At 37.5% G+C, this 22,306-nt stretch overlaps 1 protein-coding gene across 2 annotated transcripts in view; it reads left to right on the plus strand.

Moving 5' to 3' along the window:
- LNPEP (leucyl and cystinyl aminopeptidase) overlaps positions 1 to 22,306 on the plus strand; it is a 108,436-nt gene that overhangs the window by 78,061 nt on the left and 8,069 nt on the right. For both annotated transcript variants that reach the window (XM_081231840.1, XM_081231839.1), the window contains 8 exons: positions 2,226 to 2,386; positions 2,626 to 2,714; positions 10,858 to 11,041; positions 12,189 to 12,342; positions 17,375 to 17,559; positions 19,057 to 19,218; positions 20,976 to 21,116; positions 21,787 to 21,868. In XM_081231840.1, coding sequence (XP_081087966.1) covers positions 2,226 to 2,386; positions 2,626 to 2,714; positions 10,858 to 11,041; positions 12,189 to 12,342; positions 17,375 to 17,559; positions 19,057 to 19,218; positions 20,976 to 21,116; positions 21,787 to 21,868 — 1,158 coding nt within the window. The remainder of the gene's footprint in view (positions 1 to 2,225; positions 2,387 to 2,625; positions 2,715 to 10,857; positions 11,042 to 12,188; positions 12,343 to 17,374; positions 17,560 to 19,056; positions 19,219 to 20,975; positions 21,117 to 21,786; positions 21,869 to 22,306) is intronic.

Raw genomic sequence — 22,306 nt, forward strand, 5'->3', positions numbered from 1 at the left:
AATTGTTGAAAAAATTGCATGAGGCCTTGTGTAAGCATCTTTAGTCTATACCTTAATCTCCATTCCTACTTTGTAAGAAAGTTCTCTTTTCTGAATTAGTGTATATTATTATGTTTTCATTATTTTATTTTTTTTTCAAAAATCTCTTTTCCTTATGTTTTTGCAGTCTTTCTACCTTACATTCATGATTTTTTGCTCTATACTCTGCCTTATGAATCCTCCTATCTTTTGTGGCCATGTTCCTCTAAATTAGATGATGTATCATATTCTGGCTGCCATGGCTCCATACTGCCATTGGATCATTTTGCTGCTTGGATTTTGTTGTGCCTAGAATTCTAACAAGCAGTGTAATCAGTTACAAGTTATGCTTCATAACAGTGTGTGAACCCAGCCTGCATCGTGCACATATGCTGACGGCATAGCCCTTATAAGCATTTGAATTTGTTACCCTGATCTAGATCAATGGTTTTTAATGTTTTGGAAGATCACAGACATATTTGAAAATTTGATGAAAGTTCTGGACATATTCCCCAAAAAAACCACAGATAGGCAAAATATCACACACAGATTCAACGTTTTATGGATCCTGGGTTAAGAACCCCTGCTCTGTCCGCCTGCCGATGCAGGGTACACGGGTTCGTGCCCCGGTCTGGGAAGATCCCACATGCCGCAGAGCTGCTGGGCCCGTGAGCCATGGCCGCTGAGCCTGCGCGTCTGGAGCCTGTGCTCCACAACGGGAGAGGCCACAACAGTGAGAGGCCCGCGTACCACAAAAAAAAAAAAAAAGAACCCCTGCTCTGGATCTTTTCCATGTGCTCTCTCTGCTCCCTTGCCTTCCCTGAAATTTGGTATCTTCTAATTGTTAACCCTTTTCCCAGAAGATATATCTTCCCTACTGTCTGAGTTCTTTTTGAGAAGAACGATCAGTCCTTATTACCTAAGAGTTGCTTCTAAATCATTGTTTTTCCTCTTATCAGGTAGTAGCATTTCAAATGAGAGCCACATTATTTACTTTATACTCATTGTATTATCTCCTGACGTTTAGAATATATTTCTGCCTTCCTCACTGACTGCAACTTTTGCATCACAGTGTTTTCCTATCCAGACCTAGCCCCTTAACATTATCCTCAGGTTTTTCAGCATGCACATCAAATTATGCACTGGACTTTTCATTTCAGTTCTGTTTCAGAGACCCAAAAGTGCCTTGCTTTGAGGCAAGCTTGTTTTCTTCCCAACCTCTTGTCCAGAAATAAATAGGTCAGAGCCATGAGAAACATAAGGTTAATATCACAAAGCATTTGGGAAGATTTTCTCCATCCTTTTCGGCTTTAAATAAATAGGCGTATGTCGACTGAGGTGTAAGGCCTGCCATAGTGGCGTGATATTACAAAACATTTTAAGTACTTGATGATTTGAGTTGCTTGCAAATCCATAGGTAATCTAGAAAAATAATTTGAATCATAAATTTAGCTCACCTGCTTCAAAGAGATAGTTCAAAAATTGCTTCTTAATCATTGATACCATATGTCTTAGGGACAGGGAGCTTTAGAAGGTCTGTGAACCTCTGACACTGGATTCTAGATCTTGTAGATAAATTCATGTATTTTATAGGAAAAAGGGGTATGTGACCATGAAAAACATTCACTGCTGCTCTCTAGAGAGACCTAAAGTCCAGGCAGCCAACCTGTTTGTATCTCACTCCTCTGCTGCTGCTGCTGCTGCTCCCAGGCACTCCCACAGGATGAGCTCTTTAAAAGATGAACTTTAACATTTGTGAAAGCAGAGGGTCTGGGGAATAAAGAGAAATCTGGACCGAGAAATCTGGACCTAGATGATTCACAGGAGTGAGTAGCAGTGCTTCTGATTCTAGAGTGCATATCATTATCCATACCTTCTAAATGTTAGTATTGTGACCTGAAGGAGTGCTTATATCTTCTTAGGGATTTTAATGAACACTCAGTTGGTTGATAGCATATGTGCTGCTTTTTCAACGTAGTTCCTCTCTCACTCTCTTTAGTTATCACTTAGCTGTATTCCAGGTTACTTTCCTTTTAGCACTTGCTCAATTACCTAGAGTAAAAATGTAAATTCAACTCAGCATTTGTGCTTCTTTTTTATGTTACCATTAAATGTAGTCTCCATAGAATGTGGTAGGGAAAGAGGGAAAGGTACTATAAAATTTTTAGACTGTTTAAGAAAAAATAATTTATTTTTTTTTTCTATAGGTCTCAAATAAAACACTAGACGTAAGGAAAATGATGAAAACCTGGACCCTGCAGAAAGGATTTCCTTTAGTGACTGTTCAAAGAAAAGGAAAGGAACTTCTGGTGCAACAAGAAAGATTTTCTTTAAATATGAAGCCTGAAATTCAGCCTTCAGATGCAAGGTGAGTGCCCTCTCTCTCTCCCCGCTATCTCTTTTGCACCCTCAGGTTAAAGTATTTTTAAATGTTTTGTAATCATAAGTTCTTAAGAAACCTAACAAGATTATCCCTTTCTGGGAATAGCTCGAAAAATGTCACCTTCCTGCCAAAAAAAAAAAAAAAAAAAAACCACCCAACAAATTATGTGTAACTGACTGAAATATTGGAAAGAGTGATAATCTTCCAGTATTTTCTTTTTACAGCTCTCTGTGGCATATTCCACTATCCTATGTCACTGATGAAGGAAATTATTCAAAGTATCGATCAGTATCATTACTGGACAAGAAATCAGGTTTGGCTATATTTAACACTTTTCTGAAATGAAGTTAGAAACAGCATATTTTCTAAAAATCTGACCAAGCAGCAGAAAGGAGATTACACTTTCCATTACACTTTCCAATGTACACAGCTCTCTGAGCTGGTTCTATGAGACACCTATACAAAATGTGACTAAGGTGAGATTGATTCTATGTATCATGCATAAAACTGGTCTTTCTTAGTCATGTGAAATAAGGTATAAAAAATTGCACTGAATATGCTAACAGTTGTGGTAGAAAATAGCGAATACTGTGTTTTTGTATCCTAGATAAATATATTGTTGGAAGTAGTAGATCAGTTTCTTAAAGTATACTCTGCTGTCTACTCTCTAGGGGTGGGCTGAGGCGACTGCATTTTAATAAGCACCCTAGATGATTTTTATGCATGACAAAGGTTGATTCATGAGACAGATTTGTAGTAAATAATTATTACAAAATGTCCTGTAGACATAGTATACATTTTTTTATAATGAGAAAATAGGGCAAGAAATTATGATTGTGGGGGGATAATAAAATGTAAAGATTGTATATGCTGACCCACAAGGAGTCTATAGAAAGAAATTAAAATGTAGTTTCTAACCATCTGTTAAATACCACTGAATGCTACACCACGTATCCTCTTAATTTACATCCTGAAAATATGAGGCTCTTGGGTTCTGCAGGAACCATTAGTGATACTTTAGATTTATGGAAAGGGAAAATTTATTGTTTGAATTGGATCTGTTGTTCAATCCTATATCTTTGAGAGGGGAATGTAGCTTAGTAACAGTCTGACTTTGGAGCCACATTACCTGGTTCAGTCGTATGATTTTAGGTGAGTTATGTGACCTCTCTGAGCCTCTTTCCCTGAGCTATAGAATGGAGAGAGTAATTATACTTGTGTTATAGTGTTATGTGAGGATTAATTGAGCTCATTTATATGAAGCACCTAGAATAATGCCTGGCACATGTTATGTGCTATATAAGTGTTAGTTATCATTATTAATGTTACTATTGAAAAAAATAATTTTTAATCATAACATATCCACCTTACATAAAATCCAGAAGATGGAGAACAAATCTTATTACCCTATTTTAACTACTCTCATGATTATTTCTTTCTAGTCATTTTTTTAAAATATTTTTTTACTTGGTTGATATTGTGTCCATGTGATTTTTATATCTTACCTTTTTTTTTAACTTAACATATGCACTAATTGACTTAATCTTTCTTACTGTTGGACACTTGATTTACCATTTGTATCTATAAAAAAAATGCCTCAATAAAATTTGAGTTCTTAAATGCTTTCTCATTATATGCACTATTTTATAGGAATGCATCTCAGAAATGAAGACCATGTTACCGTTTGTGGTTTAATACATATTTCCAAGTTGCCCTTCTGTTGTGTGGTAACAACTTATAAGGCCAGTTGAAATATATGAGCATACCAGTTGCATTTCAGTCTAACTGGAGTGTTACAACAACAATTTCATTATTTAAAACACTAAGTACAATTGATGATGTCATCATATCTTTGATTAATACAGCATAGCTGAAGGTACAAGGAAGTGCTGCCTTCTTGATAAAAACAAAACTTCATACTTTAAGTGGGCCCTGGAAGGATAGTCTCTGACCTAAGAGAGAACAATAATCCCATCTCCCTATTTATTTTATTTTATTTTATTTTATTTTATTTTTATACAGCAGGTTCTTATTAGTTATCTATTTTATACATATTAGTTTATACATGTCAATCCCAATCTCCCAATTCATCCCACCACCCCACCCCCCTTCAGCTTTCCCCCCTTGGTGTCCATACATTTGTTCTCTGCATCTGTGTCTCTATTTCTGCCCTGCAAACCGGTTCATCTGTACTGTTTTTCTAGGTTCCACATATATGCATTAATATACGGTATTTGTTTTTCTCTTTCTGACTTATTTCACTCTGTATGACAGTCTCTAGGTCCATCCCCGTCTCTACAAATGACCCAGTTTCATTCCTTTTTATGGCTGAGTAATATTCCATTGTATGTATATATGCCATATCTTCTTTATCCATTCATCTGTCTATGGACACTTAGGTTGCTTCCATGTCCTGGCTATTGTAAATAGAGCTGCAGTGAACATTGTGGTACATGACTCTTTTTGAATTATAGTTTTCTCAGGGTATATGACCAGTAGTGGGATTGCTGGGTCGTATGGTAGTTCTATTTTTAGTTTTTTAAGGAACCTCCATACTGTTCTCCATAGTGGCTGTATCAATTTACATTCCCACCAACAGTGCAAGAGGGTTCCCTTTTCTCCACACCGTCTCCAGCATTTGTTGTTTGTAGATTTTCTGATGATGCCCATTCTAACCAGTGTGAGGTGATACCTCACTGTACTTTTGATTTGCATTTCTCTAATAATTAGTGATGTTGAGCAGCTTTTCATGTGCTTCTAGGCCATCTGTCTGTCTTCTTTGGAGAAATGTCTGTTTAGATCTTCTGCCCAGTTTTTGATTGGGTTGTTTGTGTTTTTAATATGAGCTGCATAAGCTGTTTATATATTTTGGAGATTAATCATTTGTCTATTGATTCATTTGCAGATATTTTCTCCCGCTTGTCTTTTCATCTTATTTATAGCTTCCTTTACTTTGCAAAAGTTTTTAAGTTTCATTAGGTCCCATTTGTTTATTTTTGTTTTTATTTCCATTACTCTAAGAGGTGGGTCAAAAAATTTTGCTGTGATTTATGTCAAAGAGTGTTCTTCCGGGCTTCCCTAGTGGCTCAGTGGTTGAGAGTCTGCCTGCCGATGCAGGGGACACGTGTTTGTGCCCTGGTCTGGGAAGATTCCATGTGCTGTGGAGCGGCTAGGCCCGTGAGCCATGGCCACTGAGCCTGCGCATCCAGAGCCTGTGCTCCGCAACAGGAGAGGCCACAACAGTGGGAGGCCCACGTACCACCAAAAAAAAAAAAAAAAAAAGAGTGTTCTTCCTATGTTTTCCTCTAAGAATTTTATAGTGTCCGGTCTTACATTTAGGTCTTTAATCCATTTTCAGTTTATTTTTGTGTATAGTGTTAGTGAGTGTTCTATTTTCATTTTTTTTACATGTAGCAGTCCAGTTTTCCCAGCACCACTTATTGAACAGACTGTCTTTTCTCCATTGTATATCCTTGCCTCCTTTGTCATAGATTAGTTGACCATAGGTGCGTGGGTTTATCTCTGAGCTTTCTATCCTGTTCCATTGATCTATATTTCTGTTTTTATGCCAGTACCATATTGTCTTGATTTCTGTAGCTTTGTAGTATAGTCTGAAGTCAGGGAGTCTGATTCCTCCAGCTCTGTTTTTTTCCCTCAAGGTTGCTTTGGCTATTCGGGGTCTTTTGTGTCTCCATACAAATTTTAAGATTTTTTTGTTCTAGTTCTGTAAAACATGTCGTTGGTAATTTGATAGGGATTGCATTCTATCTGTAGATTGCTTTACCCATCTCCCTATTTTTAAAAGGGACCAATAAGGAAATTTTGCAAACCTCCCAATAGTATGTAAGTTTTTGGTGGTATTAGAAATAATTGGACAATATGAAATCTGCTTTTATTAGCCCTCTGCTTTTTAGCTCAGTTCATATGCCAGTTTCTTAAACTCTTTCTGAGATTCACACCCCAAAGTCTTGCTCATATTTTCCTGCTATTGCTGTTTCCTTCTAAGTCCTTACCTGGCACTCTCTGCTTCCACTGCACAAAAATTGTTTCAGCAACTCAAAAATGCCGCACTGCCTCTTGTCTCTGGGCCTTTACATATGCTGTTTTCTCTTCTGGAAGAACACTCCTGCCTCCTGATTCCCTGGTTTTACTCCTATGCACTCTTCAGATCTCAACTCATCCATTGCTTGCTCTAAGGAGCCCTCCCTCACCCCAAGACAGGTTAGATGCCCTACTTATGTGTTTTAATGATATTCTCTACTTTTTATATACTATAAGTACTGTTTTGTTTATATTTATCCCACATTAGATGTACCCCCCATTGAGGGTGGAGATCTTGGTTACACAAATCACTTTTGCAACCTTAGCACCCTATAGGTACACAAAAATTTATTGAATAAATAAATTTAGTCTATAACAACGTGACTCAATTTCAGATCTCACTGTAAAAAGTTCTAGGAAAAGAGCGTTCCAACCTTGATGAACTGATACCTTCTGTTTCTCTTCATTTGAAAATATTCTTAGTAAAGGGAAATATATGAAATGCACTATAATATGATTGGTTTAATCTAGAGGTGGAACTGAGCCAGTATGTGCTGAAAGCAGTGTCTGCTAATTCCTCTTCTCAACTGTGTTGTTTACCTTGCTGCTGCAGTTTTAATTCCTGGCAGTTCAGGTTTTGAAAGTCCACACTGAAAATGTCTGTCCTCACAAAAAGTGTTTGAGGACAGTTGGGTCTTCTTGGTTCCTGATGCTCCTGTGAGAACGAATTTTGGTTTAATTGAATTTTAATTTTTTCTTTTCTCAAAAGAAATGTAGCACAGACAGTGACTACAGAGGCTTATTTTATGCCATATGACTTTAGTACAATGTGTTATCTTGGTGGTTTGTTAAATCTATAGTATGTTTTCGTGCGTTCTAATGTCAGGGTTGCTGGGTTAGTCCATTAGTTCAATCAAATATAGAAGTTATATATGGTCAATACTTTTGTCACTTTTCCCCATGTACATGGATTTTGAATGGTTAATAGTTTTTTTTGCATAAGAAGGGCTGAATGGGACCATTTTTCTAAACTACCTATTGAGGAAATTACACTAAAATGTCTCCCTCTCCCTTCTCTTCCTTCCTTTCCCCCCTCCTCTTTCCTCTCTCTCTCTTCCACATTTTATTCAAACCTAATCTCTTTCACTATAGGAAATTTTTATATTAACTCTAACTTGGAACATTCATGTTTCTAAAAGGATATCACTGTGCCAGAAATATTTCTCTGAAACTAAAGGACGTGACATTGAAATGAAAGGCAGTTGAAAAAAAGAGGAAGGAGGAAGGGCATGTAGTTAGGATTGGATATTTATCATGTGCCATTCTCTGCTCTTGCCTTTTCCCCCTAATAAAATAAAGGGGAAGAAAGGAGTATTGGAGAATGGAATGCTTTTGAACAGAAGGGGATGCATGCAGTTCAACTGCATGTATCATGCTAGCCCTCTGGAGCAAGCTACACAGGAAATTTTGCAGCTTTACAGTGAAAACATATTTTTTGTTTCTGTGCTTTAATGTTTCTTTATAAAACAGTAGTTGATTTTCATAACTCATTGACAAATGTTTTTTTTAAATCACTATTAGATTACTTAATCTGGGCTTCTGCCATTTAACATTGGAGTTGCTCACTCTTGTCTTACTACTCAGTGGACTGTGAGAATTGAACTGTTAATCTGTTAATGATTATAATAAATTAAAAACATATGAGGATAGCCTCACCCACATTTGGGCTGCAGGATGTAGTTACCTCCCTTGTGTGCAAAGCTATTATTTTTTGATACCTGTGGTTTTAAGGTCCTCCATTCTGGATCAATCAGAAGACCTGAAAGAGACTAATATGTTGATTCTTTAAATGATAAATTTCCTTTCTATGCTGTCGCTGCACTGCTTTATATTCTGTCATCAAAATGACAGCAATAATTTCAGGCACACTCCCAGCTGTGTTCCTCCTCTCTACCATCTGGACTTGGCTAGGTTTACAACATGGCAAGTTGCTTATCAGTGAAGATACTCTGTATTTCAATATTTTCCTGTATCTATCCAATGGGAAATTTGCCATACTTATCATTCCTTGCCTCCTTTGTTGGGAAAGGGAGATTTGAAGCTCTTTAGTTCTTCTTCCCAAGGTCCTTTCTTCATAAAAGCTCTGTAGGAAATTGTGTTTGGTGACCCAGAGAGTGTTGATATTTTTGCGTTAGCTAATGATAAAGTTAATTTCATTAGTCATAGGTTTGTTAAAAATATCTCCAACTTGGAGCAGCTACTGTTGCCATCACAAATAAACCTTAGAACTGCATTCTGCTCTAGAAAAGGAATAAACCCTATTAATGTAATTAATCTTTCCCATCTATTGCTATAGCAGCAATAAAACAAATTAGTATGGAGTTCTTGTTAATGAAAAAGACTGATTATCTGATATGTCATGTTAAGACATGGTCAGAATGTAAGTCTTTCCATCTTAAAAATCTTATACAGTTTCAGTAGAATTAGAGTAACTAAGGCATTAAGAAAATCTGATAAATTTAAATAATTCATGCTTTTGAAGTTGATCAACCCTAAGACTTCAGGTACTAAAGGGTTTAAATGTGTTTCCAAAGCATTTTATGTGTAAAAACCTTTATATATAATTATTATGATAGTGAATATTTTAAAACAGCCTAAATATTTCCAAATAGGAGATTGGTTAAGCTGTGGTAGGTCTCGAAATAAAATATTCTGAAGATACTTGAATACTGCATATGAAGACAGTGGGAAAATGGCAGGAGGTGAAATCTGATAGGTGAAAACACAGTATAAAATAAATGTATATAGATCCAGTGTATTAAATATTAATTCAGTTAAAATGTTTATAGGAAAAATCTTGGCAGGAAATATGCCCCGTAATGCTTTTATCGTCTGAGTTTAGATTATTTTTCTTATCTCTACTCTTTCTCTTATAATTTAAAAAATTGTATTCTCTACTTTAAAATGGGGAAGAAAACTTACATCATAAACATCTACAAACTTTATTTAGATTTGTTTGAAACAACTTACCATGACATAATCGTTTTGTTCATTCGTTAATTCACTGAGTATTTTTTGAGTACTTGCTAGGAATATTGTTCTAGTGCTGAGGGATTAGCAGTGCACAAACTAAAGCTCCTGGGGTTTATAGTCTAATAAGTATTAAACCTTAAGATGCTTAGAAGCATACATACCCTTAGCTATTGTTTTAAATTCACATCCTCACTGCCAACTTTGAAGGACATTTCTTGGTAGGTAATTTTAAAGGTTTTTTAAATTCCTATATATATTTTGTAGTCCAGCTTTTGTAGTAATATTTTTTATAGTCACATATTTTTAGCTTCTTGTTAATTGTATGTTAATTGAAATCATTCCATATAAATTTCTAACAACTCTCTCAGCATTTATATTTAATGGTAGGGGCCAAAAAATGCATTATCAATGTTCTATTATTTTAACTCAGTAATTCCTTATTTGTGCTTAATGAGACCTTAGTCCTTCCCTAATGTTTTTTTTGCTGTCTTTGAATTATATGACTTTTTTTTTTTTTTTTTTTTTTGTGGTACGCGGGCCTCTCACTGCTGTGGCCTCTCCCGTTGCGGAGCACAGGCTCCGGACACGCAGGATCAGTGGCCGTGGCTCACGGGCCCAGCCGCTCCGCAGCATGTGGGATCCTCCTGGACCGGGGCACGAACCCATGTCCCCTGCATCGGCAGGCGGGCTCTCAACCACTGTGCCACTAGGGAAGCCCGATTTATGTCACTTTTTAAATGGCTTTGTTTGTCCTTCCTTTGCTAACATAAACAAAGACAAAGGCTGAGATGGAACACGTTTTCTATAGTTCTCTCACTGTCTTCCCCTGTGCCTCACCCTGCACACACTGCCCCTCTTCCTGCCTCTCTCCTCTAGCCACAATGAACTTGGGAGCCGGTTCAGTGCATGGATGGACTCCGTGTACACTTTCACTCTGGGCCTTGAACACTCAGATCAGAGTCCCTCTTACTTGGCTAACAACACCTATATATCCTGAAGTCTCAACTTTGATGTCATTTCTTCCAAGAAATTTCTCCTAACCTTCCCTAGGAGGTGAAGCATTTCTACTCTGTGCTTCTACAGAATTCCATGTTTTCTTTTTCCAAAGACAGCATTTATGTGATATTCTATTCACCTGGTTACATTAGATCATAAGATCTATGAGAGAAGGCACATGTCTACCTTGTTTACCATTAAATAAATGTTAAGTGAATGAGTGGTGATCTTTGTTAACATGAAAATAACTGCCCTGCGAGGCAGACATTTAGTTTCTTAGTGGAATATTACATAATAATACCATATTAACTTTGAAACAAAGTATCTGTTTAATATTTTTCTTTCCCTATTACCTTCTCTCTCTCTCATTTTTTGGTCTGTATTAGTTGTCATCAATCTCACAGAAGAAGTGAAGTGGATCAAGGTCAATACAGACATGACTGGCTATTATATTGTACATTATGCAGACAACAACTGGGAAGCACTGATCAAACAGTTGAAAATAAATCCTTATGTCCTGAGTGACAAAGATCGAGCCAACCTCATCAACAACATCTTCGAACTTGCAGGGTAGAGTATGCTTGTCTTGGGTCTTATTTTGTTTTGTTTTAAAATAAGTATTCTCGAGGAAAAGGACATTATAGAAAAGCAATTCAAAAGAACTAGCATGTATTGCCTGTTAGGTATAATTCATTTTGGAGGATTGGGAAAATATAACACATATTCCTTGCCTTCAGGGGCTTTATAGTCTATCTAGAAACATCAGCTACAAACATATTGAACAGTTGTATAATAAGATTTAAATAATATTTCCAGATTGTAGATACCAACGAGCAGGACACATATTTGCTGAATAAATTGATGTAGAAGTTCCGCATTTGCTTTATTTCATGAGAGAATTCTTGTCAAGCAGCAGGTGGTTTCAGCATAAAGCTTGGTGCTCCCTCACTAGTTTGAGGGACATCTCTGAGAGCTGGAGCACCACTTACCTCCCCAGCCATCCCACAAGTCACTGCAATGACTTACCTCTCCAGCCAGTCATTGCAATGGCAGTGACCCCGTGTATGAATATCCTCTGAATAGCAAGATTACTGGTTTAGGTTGTTAATGGTTCAGACACACAAGGAATATTCAAATGTGTTCCTTCTGACTGCTCTTGACCATTCTATTTTGGTTCATATTTTATGAAGTGACCTTACATTATCTCAGCCATCATTGTTGTGATTTCTGTAAAGTGGTTAATTTTTTAAATGTGCTCACCATAAATTCACAGTAGACCTTGCCTTAGCAAGTTTGACAAATTCCCATACAAATAACAAATAAAAAAGTTCTTTCTGATTCAAATCTTCTTTCTGCCACCTGCTCTCACCTGATAAGTAAAAGTAATTAATACATAAATAAAATTAGCACTCTTCATCTTTTCTCACCTAAAATATTATAATACTGTTCCTGAATCAGTAGTAATTTACAGGTGACTTATATAACAAAAGCTGAGCTATTGTTTATTTCTCCTGCGATATGTCTTTAACCTTGAGTCACACACATGAACTAATCAAAGATAATAATATTTAGTCTAACTTTACAGAATACCACCCAAAGCTTAAAATTTAGGTCTTCAGGATCCCCCCACCCCCTATCTAGCCATTTGTCTCTCAGCATACATACAGTTCATCTGCCTGTCTTGGCATATTTACTTTTTTGTTCTTTTACCCTTTAGCCTAGGCAAGGTGCCTCTTCAGAGAGCTTTTGATTTGATTGATTATCTTAGAAATGAGACCTCTACTGCACCCATCACTGAAGCCCTGTTCCAGATGGAACTCATCTATAACCTTGAAGAACTGGGGCACATGGATCTGGCCTCAAAACTGGTGGTAAATCTGCCTTTTTGCCAAGTTCTCTTTGTTGCTTGCCTTTCCTGGTGTTTTGCATGTTCTGTTCAGCACTAATAGACTGAAAAAGCAACCAGTTGAATTCCATTTTACTTTGAATCAAAATGTCATTTCTTACCTTGAGGAGTTGATAAAGGGTTAGCATGACATGATCTTATCTGAATATCAAAATATAGACTTCTGACAAAATGGGGCCACGTGAAAAGAAAACGTCTCTATTCAAATCTTGGTTTATTTTTATATAATAAATGCTTGAAATAGGCCCTTTTGCAAAGCAGTGCTCCCCATTGACTTCCTAGTGGTCATTATAAAATGACAGTTATGTTTGTACTGAGAATATTCTGTTTTAGGAGTCCTCACTGATAACTGCCTTATGGATGGTGAAGCTGGTGAACATAAGTTCTCTGCAAAGCACTAAAGGAGCCTTGGTATTGGAGAATATTTTACCTTTTTTTAAAACCAACTGCCTGATCTTAACAGTTGTTATTTTAGACACTTTCAGTATTAAATTGTTGACAGTGTCTTTAAAAGTTTGGGAAGGAGTGATGAATTCTTTGTCTTATCTAATTCTCTGAATCACATTCTGACAACAAGGTTTGCTTTATAAACTAGTCAGGTTTTCCAAGGACCAGGCAAAAGGCAGCTTTCAGGAAAAAGAAGAAGGTGATGGGCCAGGAATTAGATTAAGTCTTTTAGGATTTTGGTGTCCTCACTGTTAAAAAGAAGGTGTTGGATTGCTTTTTTTTTTCTTTAAATCCTCTTTTCTGCTGCTCTTTCTGTTACGCCGCACAACCCCTGTGATGACTTCTCTCATCACATGCGAGATTCTCAGTGCGGGGAGGGAGTGCAGGACAGGGGGCCATATGGAGTTTGAAAAGCACCTTTCCTACAAGTTTCTGATCTCACCCCCCATCCCTACCCGTAAGTGAGATGCTTCAGTTAGGTGATTTCTGAGGCATCTTTTATTACTAAGATTTTTATCGTTCTTCTATTTCATAAGGCTTTCAACTACCAGCCTTAATGAAAACCAGCACCTGCAATGTGACCTGGCCCATAGTGACACTCAATAAATGTTGAATGAATAAGTGAGTGAAACATACCAGAAACAAGTACATTTCAGTGCTTATTATATTCTGCACACCCTGCTTAGTGCTTAATGCAGATTACCTCATTTAATCCTCACACAATGCCAAATAGATACTTCTACCCCCAATACATAGATGAGAAACTAAATAAATTCCCCAGAGTGACTTACCTAGTAAATGATAAAGCTGAGATTCAAACCCAGATGACTTTCACTCCAGACCCTGCTCTTTGTGTTATGTGGCTGTATTTTGTGTTTCAGCAATGTCATCTTTCAGAGGATACCCTTTTATTGGAAAAATCAAAGCCGTTTCTTGCTATCTTTTTTTCCCCTTTTTTAAACTGATAGCTTAAATCAAAATAGTTTGAAGTCTTGTTAAAGTTCATGATGGCAGAAGCCACTCTTCTGCCTGCCTCTCTCCATTAACTCTGTTGAGGGCCTGGTGCCAGGAAGCACTTGATACTCACGCTGTCCCTGTGCTGAGAACACAGATGCTGAACTCAGTTCAAGGAGTTAGCTCTTTTGAATATTTTCCGACTGTGACACTCAGCTAACTCTGCATCTTCATCCCAAATGATGATTTCCAGTTTCCTGGGCAGGTATGTGTTTATTCAGAACACAGCAGAATATACATAACCCCAGTCCATGGGATTAGTGGTTAGAGGGCAAGGGCAGGAGGCTTAGTATGTGTTTGAAAGACCCTTACTGCTGGAGGTCTTCATGCACTTGATTGTTAGTTAAAAGTCATGTTAGCTTTAATTCAAGAGAGAGAAACTGTATCTTTAAAATTCTTATTCTAATCTTAGGGCATTCTAGTAGCATTAAAATTCTTAAAATATGAAATGTGACACACCATAGATGAGATTAGAATGGCAGACCTTTCTGAGACCTTAGATCCAATCTTCAAATAGTATTTGTAATTAAGACTGATGTCTCATTAATTTTTAAAGTCAGTGTCACCAGAGCATTGTGTACATTTATTGGTCACTGTGTTATTTAGGCTGCACAGACCCACATAACATATATTACCCATATATCACATTTTGTGATGTCTGCTGTGGTGTGTGGTGGGTAGAGTCTGGAAGCACATTTGAGTTGTGTCAAATTGTTCACATCTGATGCTAAAATCTGATCTCAGTCATATTCCCGTTTCATCACTTATAACTCTGTCATTCTTTTACATCTGAGGGCTTGGTGGGATAAACCTTTTGCAATAAAAGCTGACACTTCACTTTTAAGAAGCTCAGTTGACCCAAGAAAGAACTCCCTGGGAACATCAGTGTAAAATTAAAGCAGTAAATCAAAATGTAATATATAACATAAGTGCCAGCTTCTTGCCCTGTGTTTTATTTTTAAAACCATTTTGTGTTATTGTTGTTGCATATTATTGCATGTACATAGCTTATATAACTCATCAATTTATTCCTCTCCCTACCATCTTCACTTTATGAAATCAGAGGATTAAATTCTATTGTTTAATGAGGTTAAATTTCAAAAAATTAATGCAGAACCATGGAAAAACAGGTTTAATTTTATTTCTAAAAAGGAAAGATAATTTGAAGCACTTGCTGTGATTTATTAATATTAAAAATATAACCTGAATCCCTTACAAAAAGATTTTATAATCCAAATTTTCTTAAAACAGAATTATTCTTTTTTTAAATAAAATCTTTTACTCTTTTATGTTATCATTTGAAATATTTTTTTCAAATGATAAAAATGATCCAGCTTGTAGGACATTAGTTCCCCGACCAGGAATTGAACCTAGGCCGTGGCAGTGAAAGCGCCAAGTCCTAACCACTGGACCGCCAGGGAATTCCCCTGAAATATATTTAAAATCAACTGTTCGGGGACTTCCTCTTGACTCTTTGGTACAGGGTATAAGTAGTAAAGTTATACCCTGTAATTCCAATGGAGTAACTGCTCAGGAATTAGCTTTAGCATCTTCAAGTGTCAGGTTTCCCATACTTCCAGTACTTTAAAGTTCTGTTTTTCCCCACTGGCTTCTTTGTTTTAGTAAACTCTTAAGGATCATTGCCATTTTTCTCCACTGAATTTTTTTTAATGGTATTGTAAGTATGGAACTTTTTTCTCTCTCTCTCTCTCATTCTTCCTTTGTTTCTTTTTGACAGTTATGAGTAGCTTTTAAATTTCTTTTCTGCATCATAATGCTATCATGAAGCCATTGAGAAAGTCAGGACAGTGGAAGACAACATGTGCCAGTGCAGTCATGTGTATCCAGCAGGATCTCCTGCATTGCTTTTATGTTCCTTGCACTATCAGTCAGCATGGCAAGTATTTTTCCACTTCACATCTTCCCAATGACTGGCAAGCTTTGTTACTCACACGTTCCACAAGGTGTCTGTTCTCTATTTCATTGCTTTTGAAGCAAACAAACAAAAGGGAGTTGACATGTTATCACACACTTTGAGTCCGTCTTCTTGTACAGATTCTTTTTTCCATTCTCATAGTCAGATCCACAAGAGACTTATTCAGAGAAGGTCTGGTGAGAAAATGGCCTCAGCAGTTTAAAACTCTCCAAATAGGATTCATTTTAACTATTGACAGAGGCACTCTAGAAGAATATTATGCTCTGTGAGGAGCCTGAACTAATTTGGGGGGGTTAAGAGGTGTTGTATGTGGTCATCTGTGGCACTTGACTACTTGAGATGAGACGTGGCAGTGATGGTGTTAGGGTACCAGTGGGAGGAGACCCTCCTGTGCCGAGAACCCTGTGGGCCGGGATGCCTCTAAATTGTTTTCGTTTTGAGTCTCCTTATTTGTAGCCATGAAGGTTTTCTAAAAAAATACCTATCAGCATTTTTATATTAGAATTTTTGTTCCTTTTAGTGACATTCATAAGTGCATATTTTATATGGTGACTTTTTAAAATCCCCTGTGCCCTCACTCCTCCCCCCTGCACCACAGCTTGTAATATGGAAATAGTTCCATATACTATGAACAGCTTCCACACTTTTGTTCTGAGAAGAGATGAAACAGAAATAAGATATCTGTTGGTTTCTTAATACCATAAGTATATATTTAAGAATGCCATCTCATTCAGAAGTAATTATAACAATGGACTTAATAGTAGATGATTCTATTGAATAACTGTTAATTTTCTTAAGTGTGATAAGGTATTATGGTTACATAGGGGAATTGCATGCTGAAGTATTTATAAATGAAATATCATGATATCTATAACTTACTTTCATATAGTTGAGCTAAAACCAGAAAAATATGTGTGTATGCGTTGCTATACACAAATGTAAGAGTGTTAAAAAAAAACAGTGAATCTAACATATGGGTATTAATTTTACTATTCTTGCAGCTTTCCTGTAGGTTTGAAAATTTTTTAAATAAAAAGTTGGGGAAGGAGAAAAATAACTATAAACAACTATTCTTCCCTGCAGACCTCATTTTCTTGCTAATTTGATTAATTTGTTATAGCATCAAACTAGATGATATTTTAAATATTCCTTTAACACTGGATTCAGAAACATTTAAGCGTAAAGAAGTATATTTTTATCTCACTGCTGAATGGATTTATGGATTCTAAAGTCATGAGGTCAGGAAGTTCCAGCTTCCTTCCAGCAGTGGTGATAGGTGATACTTTTTGGCAGGAAAATAACTTCTAGCTGAGTATACACAGAAGAAAGGTTCCCTACTGCACAGAAGTCATTAATTCTCTGTCTTATGTCATTAAGTCCACCTTGGCTAGAGCAACCTTATTTATGGCCTTAGTTATTGAAGGGTTCTATCCCAGCTGTATGTGGACTTCATATGTCAGTTGATATTTAGTGAGTAATGCCTGTGTCCCCCTTTTTTTTTTCCTTGGGTGAGTGTTGGGAAAAAAGAGACCTAGTTGTCCTGATTTTTCTGGTTGTCCTAATTATGATCACTCTGTTACAATCCATTCTGTCTCTCTAGGCCAAGGTATTTAAATTGCTTCAAAGCCAAATCCAACAGCAGACGTGGACTGATGAGGGCAGTCCATCTGTTCGGGCACTGCGATCAGCCTTGCTAGACTTTGCTTGCACCCACAGCCTGGAGAACTGCAGCACTGCCGCCATGAAGCTGTTTAACGACTGGGTGGCATCCAATGGAACTCAGAGGTAATGTGTGTGTCCACTCAAATGACCTCGCTTTCTCTTCTGTGCCCTACATCGTATACTGAAACCAGGACCTCTACGTTCTGGGTCATAAATGTTATACAACAGTGTTGATGTAGGTGAACTCTATGTACCTGATTCTCAAGCACGGCTCTTTGTGTGTGTGTGGTAAAGTACATATAACATAAAGTTTAGTATCTTAACAATTTCTAAGTGTACGGTTCAGTAGTGTAAGTATATTCACACTGTTGTGCAACAGATCTCCAGAATTCTTTCATCTTGCAAAACTGAAACTCTTTACCCAAACAGCAGTTCCCCATTTTCCCCCCACTCTGGCCCTTGACAGCCACCATTCTACCTTCTGTTTTAGGAGTTTTACTGCTCTAAGTACCTCATATAAGTGAAATCATACAGTATGTGTCTTTTTGTGACTGGTTTATTTCACTTAACATAATGTCCTTTAGATTCATCCATGTTATAGCATATGTCAGAATTTCCTTTCTTTTTAAGGCTGAATAATCCATTGTATATATAGACCACATTTTGTTCATCCATTCATCCACTGATAGACATTTGGGTTTCTTCCACCTTCTGGCTCTTGTGAATAATGCTGCTATGAACATAGGTGTACAAATATCTCTTTGAGACCCTGCTTCAGTTCTTTCACATATTGTATACACCTAGAAGTGGTATTGCTGGATCATATGGTAGTTTCATTTTTAATTTTATAAGAACCCCCATAATGTGTTCCACAGGGACTGCACTATTTTACATTCCTACCAACAGTGCACAAGGGTTCCAGTTTCTCCACATCCTCACTGACACTTATTCTCTGGGTTTTTGATGACAGCTCTCCTAATGGGTGTGAGGTGTCAAACAAGTCTCTTTTTATTTAGGAATAAAACACAGCAGGTGGAGTTAGCAGTTAGTAGACATGTTTTTGATGATGATTGGTTCTCTCCAGGTTCCTTACTGGGCATTTATGGGAAAAGATTCAAGCATCAGGGGGGGTATTTGGGTAACCCGTTGAAGCCCTCTTCAGCTCTGAGATCTTAATAAGGCAGCAAACTGTGCTTCTACCCCTCTTCTCACCCCTCCTGCTACATTTGCTGCTGCATTTTGACCATGGGACTTACCACACTGTATTATGATGTATATATTTACTGTTCTGTACTTGGTGATAGCCTGTGAGTTCCTGAGGGCAGAGACTGTGTCTCATTCTTCTTCCCCTCCACAATGTCCAGCCAGTTGCTTGCCTGGTTCTTTGTGGGTACACAGTGAATAATTATTGTATTAAATTGAATTGATATTCTTTTAGTCATACCACTAGGAAAGTAGCAGCCACTGAATTAATCATTTTCTTGTCAATTAATTGTACAGTAAAGACTCTTATTATTACCTGCTCTGTACCCCAGAACACTACCACTAGTCAATTCCTTGCCTTTGTATTCAGGGTTTTTTTTTTCTTGTTCTTCTCATATTTGACCACCTCTCTTACAGCCTACCCACTGATGTCATGACGACTGTGTTCAAGGTTGGAGCGAAAACTGAGAGAGGCTGGTCATTCCTCTTAAGCAAATATGCCTCTATAGGCTCTGAAGCAGAGAAAAATAAAATACTTGAAGCTCTTGCCAGCTCAGAAGATGTACGGAAACTACACTGGTATGAAACCACCAAAGGAATATGATCTATAGAAACCAAAAGCATAAAGGCACCATGCTCCTCCGGTGGGGATCCCCCTTTTCCTCCCTTTGCTCACAGGCCGGACCTGACTTGAACAGTATGGTGAGGAGCCTGCATGTGCAGGGCTTCGTCTCAGGGATCGGACCTGTACCCATAGGAGGCAGTGCTTTGCCCAGAAGAGACTGGAGATGCCAAGAGTCACAGCCCTGCTTTCTCCTTGAAAACGTCTTCATCGCCTTGGCATGTTGTCTTTAATTCCACAGTTAGCGCTTCATTCTTTTTGGTCAAGGCATTGTTCTGTCGCAGCTGTCATTTTGAAAATGCAGACACTTCAGAAGAAGGTACCCTGTAAAAGCTGATAGGTTCCACCTTCATGCGAGTTTGTCAGACTTTTCCTTTTTAATTACTCAGCTGATGAAGACCTGAAAATGGAAGCTTCACGTGGGGAAAGAAGGGCAGTGAGTAGGGCGTCCCGACAGGAAGAACAGTCAGTGGCAGGGGAGAGGAGCTGAGTAGCCTAGAGAAACGGGAAGTATCTCGAAAGGAAGTCAGTGCCAGGAAGGGGTGGAGGGAGGCACTTGGGTCTCGTTGCTTCTCTTGTATAATTTTGCTCAGATAAATCATAATAGTGTCCCAGAGATGTCTTCAGCACCTGCCCAGATCCACTTTCCAAAGGATACACTGTAAATGGTCATTTTCCTTAAAGTAGTAGCCAGCCTCTGACCCAAACAAATAGAGAAAAGGGTTTGTTTTTAAATTAGTAATAATTTTGTTTTAGACTATTAATACACTGATAAATTTCCACGATAAAGTACCTAAGAAAATGGTGTAAAACGTGAAAGTATCTCTTGTTTGATCCTTTACTTCTGTTCTTATCCTCTCCTCTGTTAACAGTGTCAGTCCTGGTCTGAGCATTTGTAGGTTTATACTATACCCAGTGTTTTGTGATGTTCTTTTTAGTGAATGATCAGTCTTTGAGATCTACCATAAAGCCTACTTCATTTTTATAGCTGTGTATTATTCCATAACATGGCTCTATCATAGTTTATTAATCCATCACATCTCAATGAGCATTTGGGCTTTTTCCCCTATTAAAAATACTGCTGCATTCTTTTAGGGGTATGTGTTTTCTCACTATAAGCAGATATTATCACATAGTAAATGCTTACATTCAAATGCCCAGCTTTAATATTTATTAGCTGTGTAACTGGGGCAATTACATAACCTCAGCTTCTTAAACTGTAAAATGTGGATAGGTAGTAATGACCTATTTCAAGCATTGTTATTCAATAATTTAGAATATTATCTAGTACACATGAAGTATCAGTAAATTTATTGAGTGTATTTTGAAATGTATCTTCATTTTCATATGACAGCCCAGTTTTTTAAGAGTAATAAGATACCTCCCTATTCAAATTAAATAGTTTTTTAACAGAAAAAAATACTAGTCTTCAGAATTATAATTCTACTAGAATTTATTTCCTAAATGTCCTTACTACATAAAGAACTATTTATTACTATGTGACAGTACATTAAACTGCTTATTTCATTGGTGAGTTTTTCCTTCATTTAAAAAAAATGACAAGTTCTCACTCTATTAATGAATCTTAGACTAACCCCAAACTTATATCCCTTGAATTGCCACAGAGCTTTAATTAGGAGACCAGTATTAATTTAAATTCAGTCATCACTTCATCATGAATAATTTTGGAAGCTAAATCTGCTTTGCTCTTCAGGTTAATGAAAAGTAGCCTCGATGGAGATACCATCCGAACACAAAAGCTGTCGTTTATCATTAGAACAGTGGGCCGGCATTTTCCTGGACGCTTACTGGCGTGGGATTTTGTCAAAGAGAACTGGAGTAAGCTTGTACAGAAGTAAGTTTCTCGAAGAATCCCTAATTTTTAGTGTTTGCAGGCTCTGCATTTGAAAACAGTTCCCAAGGTTGTACTGGTTCACAAGAGTTACGTGTTGCTGTGAGAGAAAAAATGTTTCAGTTCTAGTTTAACTAACACCCAGAAATCCGTAAACATAATTCCATAATTCCATGGCAGGAGTCATGTAACAGTGGTGTTCCATGGAAGTTCCACTGAAGTGCTAATCAAACCCAACCTTGCTCCACGCCGGCTCACTTAGCTTGGCCTGGCCACGGACTCTTTCAGAATAGCTGTTTAGTTACATGTGTTGAAAATACCTCCTCACTACCAGGGGATTGGTTAGGAACTCACACCCAGCTCAATAGCACATGTAGCTCATTTTTTTCTTTTAAATCAATAATGACACCTTCTGGGTGTCTGATGTGATTTTTGAGGAGAAAATGGGCTAAGAATTTCTCTGGAACTCCTTCTGCCCACTCTTTCCTCCCACTGGCAGAGGTGTGTATGGGATGACTCCTGATGTACGGAGCTGCCGTTCCCAGGGGCAGGACTCCTCTCTGCCTTGGGCATGTATAGCTTACATTAAACATTTCCTTTGCACTCAGGAACTTTGCTTACCAGCAGCTGACTCATTTTTTTGCTTTTCACCCTTATGTTTGTGTTGCTTCAGGTTCCATCTGGGGTCCTATACCATACAAAGTATTGTTGCTGGATCAACTCACCTGTTTTCAACAAAGGCGCATTTATCTGAGGTTGGTTGTATATAATGCTACTGGGGAGGTTGGGTATCCCTTTGCCCTCAGGCTGCTCAGTTTAAGTCAGATGGTGGATTCTCATGCCAAATCCTGTCCCTTCTCTCTGTCTGCCTTCATCAATGCTAATGATTCTGCATCTGGATTATTTCTAAACGGTAGATATACAGCAATGAGGAAAAATCCTGATTCCATTCTCAACAATATTCCTTTGTCTCCCTAATACAAATGATATTTTTGAATTAAAATCAACATATGCCAAGTTTCTTTTTAAGTGGTGATTAAATTGTTTTTGAAGAATTCCATTCCAAGGGTAAAATTGGACACCAGGCCTAACTTTAGACTCTACCTTATTTACTGTTACTTGGCCTTTTTTTTTTTCTTTCCTACTTTAGATTTGAAAAATTCATCCTTGTGGGAGTAAGGGGAATTCATTTT

Source organism: Mesoplodon bidens (assembly GCF_964165515.1).
Source record: "Mesoplodon bidens genome assembly, chromosome: 4".
In the NCBI taxonomy this organism is placed as follows: Eukaryota; Metazoa; Chordata; class Mammalia; order Artiodactyla; family Ziphiidae; genus Mesoplodon; species Mesoplodon bidens.